Genomic DNA, 16,959 nt, shown 5'->3' with positions numbered 1-16,959 from the left:
AGACAGACGCGGGCTCTCGGCGCAGCTAACGCAGTTAACTGGCTAACCAGAATATAACAATGGGATTGTTTATGTTGTACTGTGAGTTACGTGGAGTGTTTAATAAAGTTCCCTGTGAATAAGGTTAATACTCAACCGTCCAGTTTGTATAATTAAGGAAGATAGAACAAAGTGAAACACGGTTGGCTGAGCAGCGGCGACTCGGCGGCTGCTCAACATCTCCCCCTAGAGGCGCTAACCAGTAACTACAACAACAATGAAGTATCGGTGCGTGGTATCAGAGAATTTTTGCGAGCACGAGTATATGAGAGCAGTATCGGCCCCGATACCGATACCAGTATCGGGGCATCCCTAATTATTCCAAAAGTAATCTGTAACAATTGGTACGGCCTGAGGGCCCCGATCAGCCTTCTATGGTCTGTCAGCCCGGCCAACAGCACCAGCAGAGCTGAGGCCTCCAGCCTGTCGCGTGCCTTTGAAAATAGGTTGTGTTTTTGTGCTGAGGCTGTGCTATGTCCTTGTACGAGTCCTGTCCAGGAAGGGGTCTTGAATTGTTCCAGTAGGCGAAGGTTTTCTGCTCCGGCAGAGCCACGCTCTGATGCAGTTCTTCAAGCTGTCTTGTTTTACGACTTGGGGGGGTAAAAACGTGTTCACTGGCTGATAATTCACACCAGTAAAGGGCCTACCGCAAAAATTCAGCAGCTTTGCTCAACACATGAACTAAAATGTAATTTCTTTTTTTTCTGATTTATTACTGGTGGGAGCCGTAAATCCGTCTGGTGCGCTGGAAGCCGGCCTTATCTGGGGACTTCTGCAGGCCGGGAACAAACCTTGATTGTGCCGCATAAACGCAGTGTTCAGCTTACCTGAGCTTGGATGACGGGACTGGAGAAATCCAAGCGGGTCTTCAGACTCTCCATCATGCCTGCAGCTCATACCCGAGAGCAGAGATCATAAACCCCTGGAGACCAACAACAACATTAGTTGAGGATTCAGCATTTTGTCAAATGAAATAGGAGAAATTAGAAAAGAACGGGGGGTCTGCTTGAGTCCATCCCATCATATTAGGGCTGGGGATCGATTCAAATCCGATTCTTAAGATTCAGAATCGATTATCACGATTTGATTCGATCCCGATATTGATTTGGGTTAGTGTTATTGAAACTGTTTTTTGAGCTGTTGCATGAATGATATGACTGTAGTTCTGCAACATATTAATACTAGTATTATTGAGATTCAACAGTAAGTATTGCAGCTAATGATGCTGTAAGGACCAATCAGCTCCCAGAATGCTTATACTGTATACCCAGAAAGTCCTTATACTGATAATAATTCCATGCTGATGTGCCAAAAGATTCAGTATTTCCTTATTTGTGAAACCGATACCAGAATATGACTTCACAAGATGCTCAATATTCTTCATTTTAACACAGGGAGAAGATGCTCTTCCTGTTACCCTGGATTCACACTGAAAGCGTCACAGGCGTCATAGGCAGCCGGCTGCCATTCATCGTCTATGAAAGCTTGCGTCGAGAGCCAGCGGAGGCAGCGGGAGCAGAGCGTTAATTTGAAGTTGAAAAATCTCAACTTTATGCAAATGAGCAGCGGTGACGCCGAGGCAGCGTCCAATCACAGACCGGGATTCCCAAAGCGAGAAGCCTCAATGCAGATTGTACTTTCATGTTCACACAAACGTACACTCATTCACATGCGTACAGGAGCAGAGCTGGGCACTAACAAACTTATTTTATCAGACATTTTTGCTGATTTGACTGCCGTTTTTACCTGAACTAAATGTTTTTACATGAACTGCTCATGTGAAACATGTGTTTGATGTGATGGTTGAGGAGCTGCATGGTCCAAACGTTTTTATTTGCGATGTCGATCCAACGCAAAATAGTTAAAACCTGTGCTTGTTAATCACCAAAAAAAAAAGTTTAAACATCATGACCAATTCCGCTCCAACCCGGTGTGTCAGTGTTCACCGCAGACAGACTGCAGCTTCACCGGGACCAAGGATGATGGTTGCTGTTGATCCAGGACCAACCTGGTTAAGGAGCATCAAACTCACTCTTATCTACGGGGAAATAACACCGAAATATAAAGAAGGGTCCCAAAGTGTGATCCATGGTGAAATAGGAAACTGAAGATGTGCAGCTATGTAGACTATATGCACTTTGTTCCCTCCAGTTCTGCACCCCGCCCACTGCAGGCGTCGACAGACTTTCAGTGTGAATCCACCAAGCAGCGATGCAGACGTCAGGAGATTTTTGACGCTTTCAGTGTGAAGAGTTCTCATAAATTAAGACTTTATTCTCGTAATATTAAGACTTTATTCTCGTAATATTAAGACTTTATTCTCGTAATATTACGACTTTATTCTCGTAATTTCCAATTTTTTTTTTGGCCCTAATACTCCGTCGTATACTACAAAACACTTCTATCAAAATAAAATTTATTATTTAATTCTACAACACCATAAAAAGCCATATATATCCACAATAGCCCCAAACCCCCCTCTGATCCCACACATCCTCCCATCTCCATCATGACATCACAGCCCCACACTTCACATGTTTGCTCAGACCTTTGGGTTCCCTCCCACCCAGGAAGGCTGCACCGGTGAGTCTTGTCAAAGGTTTTCACATTTATCAGTCCATTGTTTTGTACCATTTAAGTGGTAAGTACAGCGGGAACGGGTTCGCCGTACAGTTACACAGATAAAGGAATCAATAGCAAGTCACTGCAATGATTGATAATGAAAGAGCATTTAAACGCACACCATGTGCACAGAACTGAACAACGGTTTAATTTAAAAAGATAGGTTTATCAGGCGTATATTTAAAAATTTGAGATGCCTTTAATGTTGTGAAGAAGGTTGGAGCGTGTGGTCTGATGAGTCGGGTGTTGAAGAGCGCCGGGGGCATGAGGGTGAGAGGAGAAGCGGGTTTATGGCATTATGGCAGCATTATGGGGTGGCCTCACTGCGTCAGGTCCAGGTTCAGCCACATTATTGGTGCTTTTCCACTAGTACTCAGCCCGCCTCGACTCGCCTTGGTTCTTTTCCACTATGGGTCTAACATTCCGAGTAGATACTTTTCTGTAACTATTCTGCTTAGGTTCTAAGCTGCTGAGTCGGCTGTATCTGACATCATCACACTACAGGCCGTACATTGGTCGGGGGTTGGAGTCAGACGTCTGAGTCAGGAGGAGGAAATCAGAGAAAGAGACTCTGACGGATTCTGGTTCATTTTATTCAACAGGGAACGGCAGCAAAAGTCTGTTTGGTGATCCAACTCTGAAGTGCAGATGTTCATAAACCTGGTGCTGAGGAGAGAATTAAAAAAGGGATCTAGACGGGCGATAAGGAACGACCAGATCTACCAGGAGCTCTGTCTCTTCATAGCTGCTCACGGCTCCAGCTGACTTTTCAGCAGCAGAGACAAACTAACGAAAAAAAAGCATTGCCACTTGAATCTTCTCTCACTCTCATTTTTAACTTGATATCAAACACAAGCCACAGACCCAGCAGCACATCTATCATCTCCTCCAGGTTCTACATCTTTAGTGTTGTTGTCTTCTTCGTTTAGATAATCAAATACGTCACAGCAGCTTCACTCCAACCTCCTACTTCTGCTCCAGGTGCTGAATTGTTATGGAAAAGAAACTTGGCTGAGTTGAGATGAGTAGAGTAGGTGCTAGTGGAAAAGCGCCAATTATGTGCCCAGAAAGAGAAGTTGTCCGCTGACTACCTGCACCACCCACATGTAGAACGTCCAGCGCAGAGTCCAGACTTCCAGAAACTCTGGGATGGGCTAAAGAAACCTTTTAAATCTGCTGCACATGTGACCCGTCTAAAGCTACCTCAGAAATGTAAATGTGTGCCATAAACCCGTCAAAGCTGGTCCAACACAGTTCAGAGCGAGACACGAGGAAGGGCCTCATGTAGCTCAACCCGTACCAACCCCCCCCCCCCCCCCCCCCCCACAAATCCAGCCGCCCAACCCAACCCCCCTACTGTTATCTCACTGATAAGCCAGCCTGCCTTGCTGCGCTGTCCACCACCCTGCTCCCGCTCACTCCTCACAGCTCCCACCGTCACGGCAGCATCACCAGGTAAGCTGGCAGCTCCGACACTCATCCACCTCAGGCCCTCGAGACTCCACCGCTGCTCCTGGTCCCAGATCCACGGGCATTTATTCAGGACATATATTGGGAGAGAGATAAACTGTGTATATGCGTGCCACTCTGCTTTATATCCAGACTTTAGCAGATTTTAAATCAGGTCACTTCAACCAAATAAGATATTTTTGAAGAGGATTGTTTAGCTGATGCCTCTCATTATGGAGCACCTGGCTTCTACTCTAAATTAAACACCCACGCCCACGGCGAGATAAACCTTTAAAGTCTGAATGGCAAACAGCTCCAGTGGCTTCTACAGCTTATTTACTTTCCAGCCAAACAATATGGGCTGGCTTGTACTGCAAGGTCTGCATTAGCGATAGAAGAGAGGACAAAGCATGAGCAGTGTCCACGCAACAAGTGCTTTAGAAATTACAGCGCTGGGGGTTTGCTGACCACACTGGCCGCACACGCCAGGGCTTCCAGTCAGACCCCCGGCACTCTTTCATGGCCGCCGCCGACAGGCTCCTGCTCACAGAAACCACAGGGCAGCCAACGGCTGTGGACCTGTGTGCTGGACTTATAGATTGCAGCACAAAGAGTTTGAAGACGATAAAAATGAAAGGCTGCCTAAAGAGAACTGCACAAACCTGTCTGGCATGTCCCCCATAGGTTTGTCTAGACCGGTTCTGAATGGTGTGAACTCCAGATGTAACCATCTCCAAAATATGCAAATAGGTGGGACAAACAACCAGTGGGGTATTCCAGGAAGCAGGTTCAACAAACTCTGAGTTTAACCCTGAACTGTGACTTGACTTGACTTACCCTGAGATAGGAAACTCAGAGTTTTCGGTTCCAGAACAGGATATGAGTTAGTTCAATCAACTCTGAGTATGTTCACCTTGAGTTAAGCGCGTGCATGAAGAAAATAAAAAGCCATCATCAATGGAGCCCTGATACTACGATTCACCATGGCAACCGGCTACAACAAAAGATCCACATACTTCACGCCACTGGAGTTAGAAGTGTTAATACGTGTGTATGATTAGGCTTGCCACCCGTCCCTTGAAATACGGAATTGTTACGTAATTGGGAATTAAAGGTTGCGTTCCGTATTGAACCAATACGGAACGCAGTTTATTCCGTATTTCACAATTGTCCCATGCACGTCTGTCACACACGCACACACATGAACAACGATCTAACAATAATGAACAAAATAAAGGACAGGATATATTAAAGACAGCAGCATGTGTTGGTGCTCTCTGCCTGCCCTGCAGACGGCCCGCCCCTTTGCGCGCCATTGCCTAGTTAAGCCTAAATTATGGTTCTGCGTTAAATCGACGCAGAGCCTACTCCGTAGGGTACGCAGCGACGCGCATCGTACGTCGTAGGCTCTGCGTCGATTTAACACGGAACCATAAATCAGCCTTTACCTCTCTCTCTCTCTCTCTTATATATATATATATTTTTTTTTAAAAACCTACAAACGTAATATAACATCCCAGAGGAGCATCTGTTGCACAGTTCTTACCTGAAACATCACCTGAGCTTGATATGGTGTGATATGGGACATATATTATGCTCTTATTTATTGGTCATAATATACAGGGGAAGGTCGGAAAATTTGAATATATTGCTAAACTTAATTCGTTTCAGTAAATTCAACTAAAGGTGAAACAAATATATTATTTCCCACTACATGCAAAGTGAGATATTTCAAGCCTTTATTTGTTATAATTTTGATGACTATGGCTCACAGCTTATGAAACCCCAAATAAACAATCTCAAAAAATGTGAATATTTTATGAAATCAATAAACAATTAAATAATCAAAATTATAACAAATAAAGGCTTAAAATATGGTGCTTTGCTCAGTGGGGCTCATGAAGTGAGCTCCTCATCACTGAACTTTGAGCAGACCTGTTCGGAGTTCCACACCACAGTTCTGAAAGACAAGGAGCTGCTTGTCTTTTGTCGTGTTGTCATTTAAATTAGGTGCGGCCGAGACCTGAGCTCAGTGCAGGGCCCTCCCTGGGTTGGTAGAGGATGGCAATGCCCGGGACTGTTACTTAGGTAGGAGCACTGGGGGATAAAAAACATAAGTTAATTTAGGTGCGGTTTTGTTTAACTGGCCGATGCAGGCAGACTTTGTTCAATTTACGATGACCATGCGCAGGTTCAGGCTGTCTGTACAGTCATGAAAGTTCAATGCTATTAAAGCATTTTGTTTTTTCATATAAAATATATACATTTCTATGCATTTTAGACATTTTGGGGATGTCCCTTTTTTTTTGGCGCTCGCGAAAATCGCTGAAATCGGGACGTCCCTTATTTCTATTTCTGAAAGGTGGCAACCCTATGCGTATGGCGAGTATGAGAGCATATTTCGGAAAAAAAGCAACACAGCTGCAGCAGCAAAGGAGAGACAATTGACGTGGGAGAAAGTTGCTGCCCGAGTCAATGCGTAAGTTTAAGCACACTGTCTTATAATACTACAGATGAAAACAGTGGTGGAATGGTATTGAATGACATTTTATTGTCATTTAGATGCAACCCCACAGGCGCAAAGCGCACTTGGCAGCAGTTGAAAATGAAATATAAAACATAATTCAGACAGGTAAGGCATAATTTGGTTGGGCCTATGATTGTACCTCACTTCAGTTTTAATCGTATTTGATATATTCAGCATACATACATATTCAGTGGCCATTTCAATGTATAGTAGGGGTGTAACGATACACTAATCTCACGATACGGTACGATACACGATATTGAGGTCACGATAACGATACGATATTATAGCAGTATTTTTTTAACCTTGAATGAGGAACATATGACTGGAAAAAATTGTCTTTTATTTGAAAGACACAAAATACAAAACGATGTGCATTTGCCCTATTGTTACAGCTTGTAATGCTTTATAACTATTTAAGTTTTAAAGAGAAAGCCAGGCCAACCATTTTCCACAAACTGAACTAAAAGTAAATATCAGGTTTGCATTATGCATCTTCAGTTTCATACAAGTAAAAATATTTTGGCACAAACTGAATAGTTTCTCTCATGTATGACTTGACTGTTTTCTTTTCCAGAAATGTAACAACTAAAATTAAATAAATAAATAAATAAATAAATAAAAGTAAATAAATAAACTATGAAAAGTCCCAAACTCTAAATGCAACATGACTGTTATTTAGCTTCTGACAGCTGAGCTTCAGCCACATGCTCCAGCCTGAGGCCGTCAGGTGAACCCCGTTATCGTTTCATCCCTCCCGACTTTGGGAACGACACAATCTTTACATCATAAAAAAGATTGATTCATGCTCACCTTATAAGTAAAAGTTCGGAGTCCCGTGATCGTGACTGTAAAACGGTACTAGTTTCTTCTGAGAGTAGTAAGATTTTGTTCCGCGGGTCGAGGCGCGGTCGTCATGTGATCCTGCTGCACCAATAGGATGTTACTAGTAAACACAATATATTAATATTAATATCCCAATATCGCAATACAGTTTGTCACCTCCACGACACGTATTGTGACGTTTTTGTATCGCGAAATTTCGTGGGACGATATATTGTTACACCCCTAATGTATAGTGGCTTTATCCCGATTAACAGTTGAGTTCTGCTCAGCCAACTGAAAGAATTTGCTCTGAACTGAGAGCACGTCCGCGGTTTGTAATGTTGGATATATATGGCTGGAGAATGTCGTTCAGATAAAAAATAGAGTGTGACGAAAAACGGTAACGTTCTGTAAGGTACTCATCAGGGAATGAAAGTATATCTAAGGACACCCCATGTCGGATATAATAATAATAATAAATATTTATATCGATATATATATATATATATATATATATATATATATATATATATAGTAATAATAGCTGCTTCAGGCTCAGCAGGAGGGAGGAGTCAGAGAGAAACTCAGGGTTTATTGAAGAAAACCTGCTAAGGAGCAGGTTAGGTTCACAGGGTCAGTTGCCACGGTAACTGACTCAGAGTTTGAGTTACATCGCTTTCTGGAACTGAAAACTCCAGGTTTCCCTCATCTCAGGGTTAACAAACTCAGAGTTTTCACAAAACCCGCTTTCTGGAATACCCCTCAGGACGGTTCATTGGAACGCGCCCACCTCCCCTCCTTTACTAGGTGAAGTCCTGTGCTCCACATTAGGATCGTGTTGAGGTGAAGAAAAAAAAATTCTAAATCGATTCTCATATTAATTCCTAAAAATCGATTCGTATGTGTAAAGATCAATTTTTTTTTCCATAATTACATTTTCGCCCAGTGGACTCACGCGTGGTGTGAAACTATCAAACAATTAACATGGCGTTGAAGCGTTAACAAAGTGCTGGTTTTGAAAACTTGACCTAAATGAACTTCTCTTTGGTGTCCAGTCAACCGTGTGCTGGGAAAACTTGCAGATCATTGAATCGCCAGCCACGTTATACACGGACACAAACACACTCATAGCCTACACACTCCCACATGTGCACAACCAGTGTTCAGTCTTTGGATATTTCAGCTTACATTTCAAAATGTTATATTAGTGAAATGAAGTTCATATTATCTATATGGTTTGTCATGACAGACCTGAAAAATGCCAGGTGCATTATGGCAAGCTGTGTGTCTGGTGACAGAATAAATGAGACAAGCTAAAATGATTTGTTTATTGCACTAGTTGTTGCAATTTCTTTTTTTTTTAATCTCTTTAAATGGATTTTGAAATAATTATTGTGAAATTATTATTTCACTAGGTATTTTACAGTCATAATTTAGGCAACAGCTCAAAAAAAATGTAATACACTAACCCGAATCGAATCAAATCCATGTTCTGTTGTTTTGTTTTTGACCATCTATTATGACTGCCACAGATGCAAAAAGAATTTCCGAAACGACGATAAATTGAAACTAACTAACTGTTTGGTACCTCAAAAAGGTACCAAACAGATTTCCACAAGTCAAGATTTGCTCCAGAATTTTAAGGGAGAACTGAAGAGGTTTTCAAGAGTCAACTATGCAAATATGACACTATTGGATCAATCTGATGTGTTTGCCAGTAAAAGCTATTGAAACATCGCTAAGCCATAAAATCAGCAAACTTTACAAAGAAAAGCCTCCCAAGTGTGCTGCAGCTTTCAGAGAGTCCTCTCCTTCCTGACTGCAGCCCCTTTCACTTGATAACTACTGCTGCAGCAATACCGCCCAAACTTCATTTAATTACTGCATTTTCTACATTGGGTTCATGCCGATTCTATGGGAGGTCATTGCTTAGTAAGAATGTTCATTTTAAAGTTTTGTGCACACTTGCTTTTTGATATTTTAAGCTTGTAAAAATATATTTGACAGATTTGTCTATGGGCTTCACTCACTTCTCTCTCATACACACATGCTAATATTTGTCTCCATCGATTAATTTTCCACCTTTGAAACAAAGTATAAGAAACACAGCGGCACAAACCTTTGTTACAAAATTGCACATCAATATCCAGACTAATTCGGGTACAGTAATAAGATGAAATAGGGCTGTAAAGTCAGCAATAACTAGTGGTGGCTGCCGTGGAGTTATCAACACATGCTAACGGTTTCTGTCAAGGTTTGCTATCATTCAGTTAAAGTTGAACCTTTTCTGCTGGGATCGGTTGAATAACATGCAAACACGTCTTGGAGAAAACACAAGTTACAGCAGCTCATGACAAACTTTACCTCTCTGTCTCGCAGCTTCCCGCAAACCCAGAACACACGTGTGGGTACGGCGAGCGGCGAGGCTCAAAAAGGGCAGAAGCGCAGCTGCCGCCAGCCTCAGCATACGTCTGTGGCTCAGCCGTATTATTATTATTATTATTATTATTATTATTATTATTATTATTATTATTATTATTATCATCATCATCATCATCATCATCATCATCATCATCATCATCATCATCATCATCATCATCATCATCATCATCATCATTATTATTATTATTATTATTATTATTATTATTATTATTATTATTATTATGTGTGTAGCGACTTGTATTTGCAGACAGGCTCTGGATCATTGGGCTGGTCCCTTCTCTCAGTAGCCGATGGAATTCCCTTATTATTGTTATTACATCGGTGCAGTTATTATAGCAATATATTGAAAAAAATATTAATTTAGCTATTTAGTTATTTGTTTATTTCGTATTACTTTTAATGATCGAACGGACAAAAAGATTTGCCACTTCTGAAAAGAAACTGTGGTTATTTTTAATATAATCTTAACTCCCCCCTCTCCAATTAGCAAAAGTTGTGTTGTAAATGCCATCAGTTTTATGGATTGTTTCCCTAACAATTCAAGCTTTTCTTCAGATACTAATGTTAGTTCACTATCAAAGTTAGTACAAGCGTCACCATAGTGTCACTATAATTATTAAACGACCAAAAGAAACCGTTAAAATGCGCTTCATTACAGCTTTTACTTGAGTCTCGAAAACAACATAATTACTGTGCGATTGCAGCCCGCTGATTGGCTGTCGGCGTGCCTGCTCTTCTCCTATTGGCTGCTCGGATCTCACGCTCTATCTGCGGTCCCCACACTACGCTGCGCCTGCGCTTTTTGGCCACAGAGCCGTCAAGTTTGTCGAAATGAGCCGGAACGGAATGAGAAGCAAGAGGGATTCACTTTCAAAATAAAGGTATTGAGATTAAATTGACTTTGCTTCAGCCACAACCCTAAATCAGAAAAAGTTGTGTGAGGCTGTGGAAAATGCAAACTTAAAAAAAAACCTTGTATTCATACATGTTTGTAAATATATTACATGATTTACCTAACCAGCTTTATTTTATGTGTTAAATTCTATCAATTTTTATTGCATCACACACAAAAAAGATGTTACAACTTTGTAATATTACCAAATCCTCTCACAACACATAAATGAAATGCTAACTTTTATGTTATTGTGTTTTATCCATGGCTTTATAGCTCAATGTGCAGTGAAGGTTTAAACATATGCATTTCAGTACGGTATTTCCAATACCCTTTCATCGTGTGAAGTGGAATTGTTAATAAAAAGTACACCTATTGATGAAATTTCACTTTCAAAAAAGCTCCCACATATTTAAAAAAGGCTTGTAAGCCTCCATGGAGTGGATTTGGAAAAATAATATTTCGTAAAACTGCCGTCTTCAAGGCATATGAAAGGATCAGGAGTCTCGCTGGGTCTTGTGGGGGAAGCTTTAGCAGGTCAAAAAAAGAGGAGCTTACTCAAAGTATCAGAATTTATGTGAGTTTTTTTTACAGTTTGAATCCATGAAATCATGGACAATGACCTTTCAGAAACCCTTCAGAACTGGCTGACTGCTATTTTTTTTTTATTGCTGATTGCAGAACTATAAATACAGACCAGAAATGCATGAACGTTTAGCAAAAGTCCCTGTTGTCTGTCTTCTTTCTTGTCTTGATGCTGTAACATGAATTGCCCCATTGTGGGACAATAAGGGAAAATCTAATCTAATAAATACATTATAACCTAGGTGTTAACAGTATGAGCCATATTGATTTACTTCAATTTCTAGTGTTTATTCACAACAAATGTCATCTCAAACCACGTCACAGTCCAATTAAATACAGTCTAATTCAATTAAATAAATCATGATGTTTATTTAAGACAATTATCTAAGAATCCTCAAACAAAATGACAGGATTAAGCCATATTTTTCAACTGGTGGTTACTTAGATATCCAAATAAAGGTTATCAAGCACAGAGAAAAATATTTATTTTTCCATTGTATGTCCACTTTAACTAATTTAAATAATTAACAATAAGAATAATTGAATTAATGAAGTATACAACAAATGTTACACTATCTGGGCGGACAAATGCATATCACCCTGTGCAGATATAGTCCAGCAGTAAAGAAGCAACGTGAACCTCCCGGTGTATAACAGAGATATTAGTGATGGAGTCAGCGGAAAGCAGGGCGCCACGTTGACCCGAAAAACCAAAGATAACCAGGAAGAACAGTGGCAGCACAAAACGGTCAGCTGGCTTTCTGCAGTAATTCACCGTAACGTGTGATCTTATCTTCATATGTCACAATGTAAAGACGAAAACAGTGCGTACACACACATGCACACGCACACACATAAAGATAATTGTGTGTAATCCAAACTAATTTGATTAAGTGAGCTCTATTTGTGCAAACTGTCGACTCAATTCTATTTAATTGTATTCTGAAGTTATTTAGTTGTATTCTGAAGTATCGTATAACTCTTAGTTATCAGTTATACTGTATAGGCCTATGTATTGTGCTTATATGATTTTGTGAATTATTGTTTTTTAATTTTTTCTTGTTTTTAGGAGGGGGAAGTCGCTTATAAGCCCTTCGGGTTTTTCTGACCTCTCCTCCTCATTTTTTCTTAACTTTTTTTCCTCTGTGTAATGTTCCTTTTTACGAGTACAAACAACAAAACAAAAAAACTAAATTTAACTTTCACTGAAGTAATAACTCCATTAGTTAACATTTTTGTACATATACCGTTCTTTTTACAGAGTCTATTCTATTTTATTTTGTACTGAGCTGCTGCCCAAAGGCATTAGGAGAGGGGTGGTATCGCTGGTTCTAAAATCCTTGGCGGATTCCATCTGCACAGCGATACCGAACAGCAAGACCCAGGTCGCCCCGAAGCAGTCGATCACGTTTGTTAGAGCGGGGCAGAAGGCCAAACACCAGCCAAACTCCGCAGGAGGACTCCTCGCTACCGCTCGTGACTGGCAGCTCCAAGTTGGCCTGGGAAGGCAAAGTTCCCAGCTAACATAGCTGCCACTCCACTCCGCCCAGATATGGGATTAACATCGGAGTCCACCAAGCAAGTGGTCCTGCTTGAACTGACGGCCCCCTGGGAGGACCGGATTGATGAGGCCAATGAGCGCAAGAGGGCCAAATACTCTGAGCGATGGCTGGAGAGCTGGAGTGATGGCTGGAGAGCCCGCTCCGCTGCGAGCCAGTCCAAATCGAGTGCAGAGGTTTGGCAAGACATTCACTCCAGAGAGTGGTCAAACTCCTTGGAGTTAGAGGACCGCAGTTGAGGAGAGCCACCAAGAACATCCTCCAGGCCGCAGAAAAGGCCTAGCGGTGGCTGTGGATCTGTAGGGGGGATCCGTAGGGTGGATCCGTAGGGGGGGTCCGTAGGGGGGATCCGTAGGGTGGATCCGTAGGGTGGATCTGTGGGGGGGCTCCGTAGGGGGGATCCGTAGGGCGGATCCGTAGGGGGGATCCGTAGGGGGGATCCGTAGGGGGGATCCGTAGGGGGGATCCGTAGGGGGATCCGTAGGGGGGATCCGTAGGGGGGATCTGTAGGGGGATCCGTAGGGGGGATCCGTAGGGGGGATCCGTAGGGGGATCCGTAGGGGGGATCCGTAGGGGGGATCCGTGGTGCGCTACTTGTACACAAGCCGGGGATTGATCACCCCCGGGCCGGCTGGGTTGCCCGGGTGAGGGTATATGATTGTTAAAGACCCGAAACACCCTGTGACCCCGGGTCAATCACTGATGACGTGTCCAAGTATCACCGTAAGGTGTATTCAATTTCTGTACTATTCTATTTTATTTATACTTATTCGACTTTTTTTACTTTTTTTACGTAATTTTCTTTGAAGGAAAACACCACTCCGTACTGCCTTTAATTTCATTGTGCCCTGTATATTGACAATAAAAGTCTGAAGTCTGAAGTCTTCACTGGAGTTATTAGTCCACTGAAGTAAATTGAACTGAAAAGATAAAGTGAACTGAAGTGAACCAATTTATGGCAATTTGTGTTACTTGAACTTTGTCTTGATTGCATTGTATAGGCGCTTGGTCACCAAGGTGCATTCTGGGACGCGGCAGCCATGTTGGCAGCCTTGTGATTGTAAAGAAACAACAGTGTAGTAGCAATGTGGTAGCACCAAGTGACGGAACGCAAAAAAAATATGTTAAACTGCTGGAAGGGAACTGGAATTTACCGGGATACCTTAAACAAGGAAGCCAAGGACCGGAATATGGAGAAAATAATGATTATTAATGGTTTGGATCCATATGAAATCCCTACTAAAGAGTGGAGCTCCTCGTCAGAGCTCCACTCTTTAGCAGGGATTTACTGCCGCAGTTCTGCACAACCGGCGTCTTCGGCTACCTTGTTTAGGAGTGTTTGGCAGCTGCTTTGGTAAATGTTTGACTCTCCATGTGTTTCAATAAATTTGTATAATAGTTCAACATACAGTACATGTTTTGTATTACTCACTTCTCTTTTCTTTTCTTGTTTTGACTGCTATATTATGCTGAAGAGGCTCCGAGGCGTGAGCAATATTTTTGTTTTCCTCGTGAGATTATTTTTTTCCTCTGCAGCTACAAATAGAGTTAATATCTTTTCCTCAACCAACTAGTTTTATCTGAAGATTGGGGTTAATCGCACCGCGGAGAGCTGGCCAGAAACTGTGTTTAGCTGGAGAAGTGGGGAATAAAACCCGTGTGAATGATCCGACCCCGGTCTGTGTGAGTGTTGGTTTGTGGTTTACTGTGGAAGGTTATGTTTGGTCGTTACAGCCGCGATCCAAGCAAGCCGACGACTCTTTCACTCTTTTACTCTGTTATCTCAGATACTCGGCCTCCGTGGTTCTGCCTCCGAGCAGGAAAGCGGTGAAAAGTTAAACCATTAGCGATCTTTTCCCCACGTCTGTTATGTGTGGAGCTGCTGCAGCTACAACACAGCAACGGGTTACCATGGTTACAGAATAATGGAAAGTAACGATTACAAGTAGAGGGAGCACGTCTGTACACAGCGCGCAGTGGTCCGAGGAGCAACTAATGTAGCATCCAACAGGGCGGCTCCGCCAGGTGATGACGTCAAAACGACCAAGCCCTATAAAAGTCTGAAGTCTGAAGTCTTCACTGGAGTTATTAGTTCAGTGAAGTAAATTGAACTGAAAAGATAAAGTGAACTGAAGTGAACCAATTTATGGCAATTTGTTTTACTTGAACTTTGTCTTGATTGTATTGTACTGCCACCGTAGGCTGGTGCGGCGGGTCGTGTGGTGGTTTTATTTTGAAAGTCTTACCGGAAGTGTCCTCGGTGTCTATGGCGGCGTTGACCGCCGGCGAATCTTTGAAAGTGTTCAGTGAACCTCCAGTGCGGGAGAGAGCATGTCGGCCGCCAGCGGCGAGATCCCGGTCAAAGCCACCTCTCCATGAGATAGTAGTCCCGCGGGGCCGCGACGATGTCCAGCTCGGTGAGTTTTCCCCCCCGGAGCTCCGGGGCCGGCCCGGATCCTCCGGGGATCCTCCGGGGATCCTCCGGGGATCCTCCGGGGATCCGCGGTTCCTCTCTCCGCGGTGTCGTCGCTGCTTTTCTCTCGGAACGGGGATTCTCGAGGGTTATGGAGGGATCCCGTACGTGTCCTTAATCGGCTCAATTAGTTGTGTAATACGAAATAACACCCGCACACTTCGGAGCTTCGTTATTCACACGTTGCCAACAACAACTACAGCAACAAAAACCAAAAAACCAGCACAATTGTTGGTGAATAATGTCGGCTGTTGGTGCAGGGCTGGAGGGCTGGAGGGCTGTGCACCATCATCAGTCCGGCAGGAAGGTAGCGGTGTTGATCAGGGAACTGTTCCCTGGGAACTGTTCCCAGGGAACTGTTCCCCCCTCAGGTTCTCCCCCTGCTCGGGGTAACAGTGTTGATCCGGGAACAGTTCCCAGGGAACCAGCGAGTTCTCCCCCAGGTTCCCCCTCAGGTTCCCCCCCCAGGTTCCCCCCCAGGTCCCCCCCCCCCCCCCCCCCCCAGGTTCTCCCCCAGGTCCCCCCCCCCAGGTTCTCCCCCAGGTCCCCCCCCCCAGGTTCTCCCCCAGGTCCCCCCCCCCAGGTTCTCCCCCAGGTTCTCCCCCAGGTCCCCCCCCCCCAGGTTCCCCCCCCCAGGTTCTCCCCCCAGGTCCCCCCCGGACCTGGACGCCGCCCTAGTGAAACTGGAGCTGGTCTGTGGGGTAACTCCGGGGTACCTGTGGGGTAACTGGAGCTGGTCTGTGGGGTAACTGCGGGGTACCTGTGGGGTAACTCCGGGGTACCTGTGGGGTAACTGGAGCTGGTCTGTGGGGTAACTGGGGTAACTCCAGGGTACCTCCGGGGTACCTGTGGGGTAACTGGAGCTGGTCTGTGGGGTAACTGGGGTAACTCCAGGGTAACTCCGGGGTACCAGTGGTCTGTGCAGGGTGTTTCCTGGTTTTTCCTGGCTCTAATTGAGGCAGAGGTGCAGCATCCTGGTCACACGCGTGCGGGTAAACCGTGCCTTCAACTGGCTCAAGCAAAAACACTTTCTACAAGCAAGATATTTTGTATTTTGGGAGTTCTAATATGGTTAAAAATGTGTTTATTTATTCTTTATTTCATTCATTGATAAAATAAAACAGACAATTTAATATAAACACAAACGTTCCTAAATTCTGAATGAAAGGGAGCAGAAAGAAGAAGAATCTTATTTAATCTGCCCCTTTTTCCCAAGAAATCAATTTACAAAGAACGTAAATTATATGAAAATTATATGTAAAAAATATGACAATTATCATGTTAAAGCAGTATTTTATTAACATAAAAATATAAATACAAATATAAGAACTCAATCTTACCAAAAATAAAAAGTAAAAAAAAAACTGCCAATGGAACAAGAGAACATTTTCACTGAAATTAGTGAAAATGGTCTCCTAGAACAAGTAACTTTTTAGGTGACTGTCTTATTTTAAATGTAATGATTTTTTGGGGACTAGAAATAAAACATTTTGACTGGATATAAGACAGGTAGTCTTGGTAAGATTTTGAGTTTTTGTAGGGTTTC

The 16,959-nt window shown here is 43.0% G+C and overlaps 2 protein-coding genes across 7 annotated transcripts in view; one reads left to right on the top strand and one right to left on the bottom strand.

The window, feature by feature from the left end:
* focad (focadhesin) overlaps positions 1 to 15,397 on the bottom strand; it is a 136,894-nt gene extending 121,497 nt beyond the window's left edge. For 3 of the 4 annotated variants that reach the window (XM_061710460.1, XM_061710462.1, XM_061710463.1), the window contains exons 1-2: positions 9,827 to 9,889; positions 867 to 961 (exon numbers count right to left, since the gene is read on the bottom strand). In XM_061710460.1, the coding sequence (XP_061566444.1) occupies positions 867 to 923 (57 nt within the window). In that variant the 5' untranslated portion in view covers positions 924 to 961; positions 9,827 to 9,889. Of the gene's footprint in view, positions 1 to 866; positions 962 to 9,826; positions 9,890 to 15,186 lie in introns of those variants that run through there. The other variant, XM_061710461.1, reaches the window with a different exon arrangement.
* The window catches only part of mllt3 (MLLT3 super elongation complex subunit), an 88,142-nt gene continuing 75,228 nt past the window's right edge, over positions 4,046 to 16,959 (top strand). For 2 of the 3 annotated variants that reach the window (XM_061710465.1, XM_061710464.1), the window contains exon 1: positions 15,247 to 15,357. In XM_061710465.1, coding sequence (XP_061566449.1) covers positions 15,346 to 15,357 — 12 coding nt within the window. In that variant the 5' untranslated portion in view covers positions 15,247 to 15,345. Of the gene's footprint in view, positions 4,117 to 15,246; positions 15,358 to 16,959 lie in introns of those variants that run through there. The other variant, XM_061710467.1, reaches the window with a different exon arrangement.

This window comes from Cololabis saira, chromosome 20 (assembly GCF_033807715.1).
Source record: "Cololabis saira isolate AMF1-May2022 chromosome 20, fColSai1.1, whole genome shotgun sequence".
Taxonomy (NCBI): Eukaryota; Metazoa; Chordata; class Actinopteri; order Beloniformes; family Belonidae; genus Cololabis; species Cololabis saira.
This window is presented reverse-complemented; position numbering and strand designations above follow the sequence as displayed.